This window comes from Elephas maximus, chromosome 27 (genome assembly GCF_024166365.1).
Source record: "Elephas maximus indicus isolate mEleMax1 chromosome 27, mEleMax1 primary haplotype, whole genome shotgun sequence".
NCBI lineage: Eukaryota > Metazoa > Chordata > Mammalia > Proboscidea > Elephantidae > Elephas > Elephas maximus.
The window spans coordinates 19,884,048-19,892,276 of record NC_064845.1 but is presented as its reverse complement, the minus strand read 5'-3'; the positions used below and the strand labels follow the sequence as shown (position 1 = coordinate 19,892,276).

At 38.9% G+C, this 8,229-nt stretch overlaps 1 protein-coding gene across 1 annotated transcript in view; it reads right to left on the bottom strand.

The window, feature by feature from the left end:
• Positions 1 to 959: 959 nt before the first annotated feature.
• Positions 960 to 8,229, bottom strand: part of EFHB (EF-hand domain family member B) — a 67,912-nt gene continuing 60,642 nt past the window's right edge. The window contains exons 11-13 of the mRNA XM_049871107.1: positions 5,858 to 6,070; positions 4,438 to 4,619; positions 960 to 1,180 (exon numbers count right to left, since the gene is read on the bottom strand). Of these exons, the coding sequence (XP_049727064.1) occupies positions 1,007 to 1,180; positions 4,438 to 4,619; positions 5,858 to 6,070 (569 nt within the window). The 3' untranslated portion in view covers positions 960 to 1,006. The remainder of the gene's footprint in view (positions 1,181 to 4,437; positions 4,620 to 5,857; positions 6,071 to 8,229) is intronic.

The following is an 8,229-nucleotide window of genomic DNA, read 5'->3' as shown; positions in this document are numbered from 1 at the left end:
TATCATAGAAATATTGATAGAACACACGTTACTGATCATTCAATCAAGTTAGACTACTGAAGTCATGGATCCACCCCATACAGATACTCACTTGTTTTGTAGAAAGAACACAATCTCTTGAGATCACATGCCCCACCCACCACCATCCCCACTCCATCCTAGACCCAAAAACCAAAACCCATTGCTGTCAAGTTGATTCTGACTCATAGTGACCTTATAGGACAGAGTGGAGCTGTCCCATAGAGTTTCCAAGGAGCACCTGGTAGATATGAACTGCTGACCTTTTGGTTAGCAGCTATAGCGCTTAACCACTATGCCACCAGGGTTTCCAATCCTAGACAGGGTATCAAATTTGTACAACAAAGAGCCAAGGCAAGAAGAAGGCAAGACAACTTGCTATTAATAACACACTAAAGCTACATCTAATGGTGGGTTAGCTTTGTCCTCTTCAGATACATCAAGAACAACATGTTTTTTGGAGCACAGAAATATATTAAGAATTAATGGCCATTATGTAATTGCTAGAACTCAAGTTTTTGCCCTCTAAATTCTGCTTGTGATTAAGTTTGTTTTCCTCAGATGCTAATAGAGACTAAAAGCCCTCTAAATTGAAGTCTTGTCTTAGAAAAGCCTAATGAGAAAAGTTGAAGGCAAAATTTTGTGAACTTGGAATCATAAACCAGACTTTGGATTTCAGACAACCAACTAAAATGGAAAGAGTTCTTAGGCCTACTATAAACATTACCAAACCTGTCTCTCCGAATCTTTGGTGAGGCCAGAGTTTAACTCTCCAAGTGCTTGTCAAGTTCTTTGGTACTTTATAAAAGACAACAAAATACATTTTAAAATCTAAAATCTAATTTATTAGCAACACATATAGGCATATGAGTTCTACCACAGTGCAGAATTATAATATCTAAAGTCAGGATAGATTTGAATATTTTAGATGAACAACAGGTATATAAATTTAGCAATTCTTTTGTTTGAATGAATGAACTCGAAAATATCACATGGTTGTTTTACACTTGATCCGGTCTGCATGCTGTAGCTCATCTAGAACGTTTCTGATGCTCTCTACACAAACCTCTCCGCTGTGATGTTTTTTTGATGCGAGATTCCACACATTTTCAAATTCTTCATCAGAAAGCTTGACACCAATGTTACATAATATCTGTGCAATCTAGAAAAAAAATAAAACATTTAAAATCAGACCAATATTTGTATGTTCTAAAATTTGTATTTAAAAATATATATTTATAACATCTCAGATTATGGGTGTTTATCCAAAAAGGTTTTTCAAAAGGGTGTGTGTGTGTGTGTGTGTGTGTGTGTGTGTGTGTGTGTGTGTGTATGATGAGCAAATATCACAATTCCACTACTTTCTACTCAGGGATCATTTTGTTAAGATGAATATGAGGGTTTTTAACTCTCCTAGCCATTTTTTTTTAGCCAATATGTAAAATTACTTCCAAATCCAAGAATCTCTAAAGAAAGGTGGCAAGATTGAAACAGAAAGAGTTAAAGAATTAAAGATGGAAGACTTGCTGGATTTGAGTGTTGTCACTCATTGTCACTATGATCTTGGGTGTGACGCTTAAGCCCCTGAATAATAGTTTCCTCTGCTTTAAAATAGGAACTTTTACAAAATGGATCTAACTGGGCTGTTGTAAACTTTAACTGTAACTGTGGATGTGCAAATGCCAGAAAGTGTGCACACATGAGCAACTGAGCAAACCCAAACCCAGCAAATTCTGTTTACCAATAATCTCCCTGCACTCATGATTATTAAGAGAAATGAAAGGAGGGACGAATATCCATATTATATCCCAGAAAAAAAAATAATAATAAAAGATAAGAACTAGTAGTGAGAAGAAAGGTTAGAAAGAACAAAGAGAATAAAAGATGTAAAAGCAAAACAAAAGAAGAAACTAAATTTAAAAGAGGAAAAACATTTACTGTGAAACATACAGAAAAAAGCAAAGAAGGAAAGGAAAATAAAGGTCAAACAGTGAGTAGGAAAGCCAAAGTAGAAGAATAGTTGCAGAATAGTTCCATTGAACAGAACCTCAACAACAACTAAAAGGTCCCCTAGAAACGATGTGTCCTTGTGGGAAGTAGGCGAATATACCCGACATCCAGGAAAGCAGAATTGCCAGGAGCCTGTGGTTATCCAGCAAAAGCATCTCAATGCCCCTATGTATAGCTCCTATTTTTCTTCCCACCAAGACTTAGGTTTTAAAAAAAAAGCTCTGTATGGATTGAATACGGTCCTCAAAAACATGCATTGAATTCCTGGCCCTTGTACCTGTAGATGTGATCCTGTTTGGGAAAAGGGGCTTTGTTATGTTAATAAGGTATACCATCGTAGGGTAGATCCTAAGCCTAACGGTGAGTTATAAAAAGACCAGAATACACACACACACACACATACACATACGAAGACAGACACTGTGTGAGGATCATCTACAAGCCAAGGAACGCCAAGGAACCAAGAAGCACCCAGGGTCACCAACAAGGAAGGAATCAACACGGCTGAGATCCTGATTTGGACTTTTAGCCTCCAGAACTGTGAGAAAATTAATTTCTGTTCTTTAAAGCCACCCATTTGTGGTGTTTGTCTTACAGAAGCACTAGGGGACTAAGACAACACCCCTCAGAGTGAATGCATGAAGTGGTTCCAGACAGCCTTGAGCATCCCAGCCCTGCCCCCTTTCTCACTTGTCAGTAGGCATTCCTCCCCTGTCAGCATCCTGTCGGTAGTGTATTGCCAGGGGCTGATTAGCTAATACTTTTACTGAAGTCTGTCCATTCTCAAGTTAACATTATTACCCCAACCAGACTTTTGAGTTCTTAATTTTTATCTAGAACTGTGAGATAAAGGGTGACTTCCTACTTAAAGGAATGTTAGGCATCATGAAGCAAGCAGGAGAGTTTTGCTTCTTTGGCAACCCTGAAGTTCTCCTTCTTAGGCCTATTAGCATGACTGACGGAAGTGAAAACACAGTCTGGGGCTGGGGTGGGGGTCTCTTCTCTGACCCTCTGGGAATGATCCTGGGTTCCTTCTTTGGGGCCAGCCCGGAGGCACTGCCTTCTGAATTTCTGCTTCCTCTCTCCCCTGCCTTAGTGGAAATAAATTGTTGAAATGAATCTGTTATTAATTAGGTTAATGTTTAGTATGTTTTCAAGCTGTCAACACTTCATCTGAGGTCCCAGAAGGCATTGTGTATCTCTTCACATCATTTCTAGTGCTGGTTCTGACAAAGCAGTTGCTCCCTGGATCACGTTCCGCCTTCATGAATCCTTGGCCCTCAGCACACCAGTGGACATTCTGACCTAGATGGGTGCTCCCACTTTATAACCCATCTACGAACTGGATTCCTTTTTTGAGTCAAAAAGTAAAAAAAAAAAAAAACCCACATGGGCTGACATATGGTGTGACAACAGGACAGAATATTTTAAGTCAGTGTTTGTCCCAGATAACCTGAGACACCCAGTAACAGTACACGCAGAGGGTGGCAGAGCAACCCTTGTCATGCTTACCCTTTCGTTCCAGAGGCCCAAGGCCATAAGGTACTTCCCCCCAAGGAAGGGATTGATACTTTTTTCATTTTCTTAACTAAGAATGGATGTGATGGTTAATTTTACATGTCAACCTGGCTAGACCATGGTGCCCAGTTGTTTGGTCAAACATTAGTCTAGATGTTGCTGTGAAGGCATTTAGATGTGATTAACATTTATAATCATTTGACTTTAACTAAAGCAGATTACCCTCCATGGTACGGTTGAGCCTCATCCTTGAAGGCTTTAAGACAAAAAGCTAAGTTTCTTGAAGAGAGAAGGATTCTCCCTCTAGAGTGTAACACAGGTATCCTGCTGGAATTCCCAGCCTGCCTGGCCTACAGATTTTGAACTCAAGTGTGCCATAGTTTCTAGCCTGCTGCCTGGTCTTACAGATTTTGGACTTTGCAGACCTACAATCACATGAACTAATTCCTTAAAATAAATCCATATCTGTCTCTCCCCACTGCCCCATGTGTGTGTTGTGCGTGTGTGTGTGTGTGTGTATATATATATACACACACACTTATATACATATACACACACTGTTGGTTCTGATTCTCTAGAGCACCCTAATACAATAGTGTTTAGGAAAACATTTTTCTTTTTATATGTGGGCCGTAGTTAGTATATGACATGAAATATGGCGTTCTGTGACAGAGTAAATTCTACTTCAAGAACTATGCCCGAATGTCACAACCAAACAGAGGAGTGTTTACCAAGACTCCTGTATTTTGGTGGCCCTGATAACTTTTGTAATATAAGGCTCCAGTTTTGAAAAGTCTAAAATAGTAGTCATTGATAAATAAACATTTCCATCTTTGAGCATTTATATGAAGTTGACATCTCTCTCAAACCTTCTGAAATAGGATGCCGTACCTCTTCTTTTGATCTGGTCTTGAAGAAGTCCCTTTCATATACTCCTTTCTGGCTGAAGACGGTAGGATGTAGTAAAGAATAAGCATTGCCCTCTTCACCATAATTAGTTCTATCGCTGACCCGACGAATCCGGGGGGCAGGAATATCAGACCGAACGGTTGGAACACCATAGATAGGATAACCTACGTCACCAATGAGGGAAGAAAGCAGATCTTCTAAAATTGAAGTGTACAATACAGTAGCCATCAGCCACATGTGGCTACTGAGCACTTGAAATACGGCTAGTCCAAACTGAGATGTGAAATTGTAAGTGTGAAATACACATTGGACTTTGAAGACTTCATTAAAAAAAAATAGAAATAAAATATACTAACAATTTTATATTGCTTACATATTAAAATGATAGTATTTTACATATATTAGATTAGATTAGATACAATATATTATTAAAAGTAATTCCACTTGTTTCCATAATTCCTTTTTTAATATGGTTACTAGAAGATTTAAAAATACATGTGATGCCCATTATATTTGTATTGGGCAGCAACGGTCTAAAGGTGGCAGCAAGATCTTGCTACACCAGAATGTACAGCATGTCAATAAAGTCCAGTTAAGAAAAATATGTAAGTCCTTAATTGCATCCTTAGTCCTAGGAATTGTACTTTTTTTTTTTTTTTTTTTGTAAAAACATACACGCAAAACCCACTCCCATTCCACAGTTTCTAGACATATTGAAGTGGTGACATTGGTTAAATTCTTCACATTGTGTCATCATTCTCTTTATTTCTGTTCTAGTTGTTTCATTTTCATTTACTTAATTTCCCTGTCCTCCCCCTACCCCTGCCAACCTTCTCATCTATGCTTTAAAATAGCTGTTGACCCTTAAAGTAATGCAATACTCAAGGGTGACAATTTTTACTCTTTGGGCTAAACTGTTACTTTAGAATTTGTTCTTGATCAACAAAAAAAAAGCCTTTCTAAATAACCAATATCCATCATGCTTGATATTGAGACGTGGGAAATAAAGATGTAAAGAAATGTTTTGTAAGAGCTCTTCAAATAGATGAAGCCAAATGCGTGTGGAGATGAGAATCACATAATTAAAAAGCCTCCTAACACTAGGGAGATGAGTGCAATGTATGTCACTCAATTTTCTGATCCAGGATGTTTCCAATTTTATGAATATGTAAAGAATTATTTTACTTGGGTCATCATTAACAATAGCTTGGCTCAGCAAATGTTTATTGAGACCCCCTTGGTTCTTGGAATACAGAAATGAATGAAAGGTTGCAGATGTTGAGAAACTTACAGTCTAACAGAGAGAGAATTTAGGTACAACGTAGGGACAGAACAGGGACACTTTGCTTCTATCTTGACTGACACTTTTAAAACTCAGTAGAGGTCTATGTGACATACTCACAGACAGAAGGAACGGCTCCCACAACTGCGCTGATCTCAGAAGAAGACGTCTTATATTCATTAGACACCTTATCACTTGGTCTCAGAAGTGTCCGAAGTGTCTTTTCTGAGCTCCCTGGTTCTTTTAAGACCACATCATCAGGCTTTATCAGGAGAGCTGGTTCAGATTCTGGAACATTAGATTCAGTAGGTTTTGTACAATCTTGTTTACGACCTTTAAGCAAAGTGGGAAAGAGAAAAGTACAGAAAGAAATGACCAGCTGGTACCTGCTGCTTTGTGACAAGATGAGTCTTCTTAGTCTCTTCTTGTTAGTGGAAACTGAGCCAGTGTCAACTCTCTGCGGATGCCAGCACCCCACTGTGTAAGAGCAAGTTCAGGCCAATGTCACATACCAGGAAATTTGAACATGGCCTAATGTGTCTTGTTCCCACTCCGCTCACTTGACTCCAGAATAAAGTAAAGATCAAAGGTAAATATAGAACCTAAGGTGTTTTCTTGTTGTTGTTATTTTTAATCAGAGTTTATTTGCATATTTAACTTGGCGAACTATAGGACACCCGGAGTTATTCCTGAGACACTGCCCTAGGGAGAGATAGGAGAAGACATATTGGAGTTGTTGCTGAATTCCAGGGATTAATTATATAACTAGCCCCCTACACATCAGTGTATAAAAGAAAACCCTCAGGGAGACCTGAAATTGTAAGACTCTGTCCTGTTTTCAGATTTTGCTGAGTCAGTTTCTAGATTTAACAGTAAATTCCTGAGACATCTCAACAAACTGGCAACCAGGGCTTCCAACCGGTTCATTCCACCCCAGGTATACTGAATCAGAATCTACATTTTAACAAGATTCCCAGGTGATTCTTATGTATAACAGATTTTGAAAACTGCTGCTCTACTAGAGGTTCTCAGAATTGGTCCCTAACCAGCAGTGAGAAATGCAAATTCTCAGTACGGGTTCAAACTGGAACAAACCGGTTCTAAGCCTGATGGTAACTCCACAGATACCACTAGAGGGCACTATGGTATTTCACTCTCTAGAAGAAGTCTAAAGCTTCCGTGGAAGCCCAAGCAAGGGTTGCAAAGGCAAGTACCGCCAGTATCAGAGAGGGGCAGGGATTGTCACAAACCAGAAAAGGCAGGCCTCTTTCAAGTATGCACCCCTATGCAGCTCCTGCCAATTGCTGCCACCAAAGCGAGCAGGCCCTGTGTTCCAGACTCTCTAATTTCCCTCAAAAAAGGCAGAAATTGGGACAAAATATGAAAAACAGTTCTTTTAAAAACCACTACCTTAGCATATTTACTCCTTTTCCCCCAGAAGTCAAGAGTAAAATAGGATTTAAGGATGAGAAGGTAGAAGGGGACAGGAGAGCTGGAAATGGGGAACCCAAGATCGAGATGTGGAGAGTGTGGACACGTCACAGGGTTGCCAACCAACGTCACAAAACAATATGTGTATTAACTGTTTAACGAGAAACATTTGCTCTGGAAACCTTCATCTAAAGCACAATAAAAAAAAATTTTTTTTTTTTTTAGAGAGTAAAATAGAATTTGATATAAAATAATTTCTGGCAAAACATTCCTGGGCCCATTCTGGTCAAGAGCTTGCAGCCTTTAATCTAAAAGCTAATGAGATGATGAATGTCCTCTGGAACTCCACTGATGAAGTTGGCCTCGAAAACCAGGAACAATCTGAAGAGTGAACTGGCTTGAAAACGGACTTTTGCTTCCCTCCCCTACTTCACACATTGTGCCAAGAGGGAAAAAAACTCTGTGACCCCGCTTTATTTCTGAGAGGGCCAGGACAAAGTTGTTTTCTATTAAAAAAAAAAAAGATCCATTAGATAGAGACAATCCTGCTGCTTATCTAGTAGCTAGAACAGGAAGGCCATTCTAGAAACTGCGTAAGGGCTTAGGTCAACCACAAAGACCAAAATTTGGTCCTGGAATTGCAGAAAGACACAACTCTGGAAAAAAAAAAAAAAGGAAAGAGACAGTAGTATCTTCACTTTTTAGGAGAGACGTTCTAAGAGGAAATAAAAACGTAAACAAACTTTAAAAAAGAAATTAATCTTCTCTAATGATCAAGGTAAGAAAATTAAAGCAAACTTGAGGTACCATTATATACAGCTAAATGAACAAGAACGTTTGAAATATTTCTCAGTGGTGGCAAGCTGAGAGTAAAACCTCTCACATCGTGGGCTGGTAAAATTGCAAAGCGGTATAGTCATTTAGAAAGGCAAAATGAAAACAGAGAGAGGTACTTCCAGGGCAATAACAGCATTCATAAGAAATGAGATATAATTAGAAACAGAAAGCTTTATCATCACAGCATCACCCACATCACTTTAAATATATCTGGAAAAAACCTA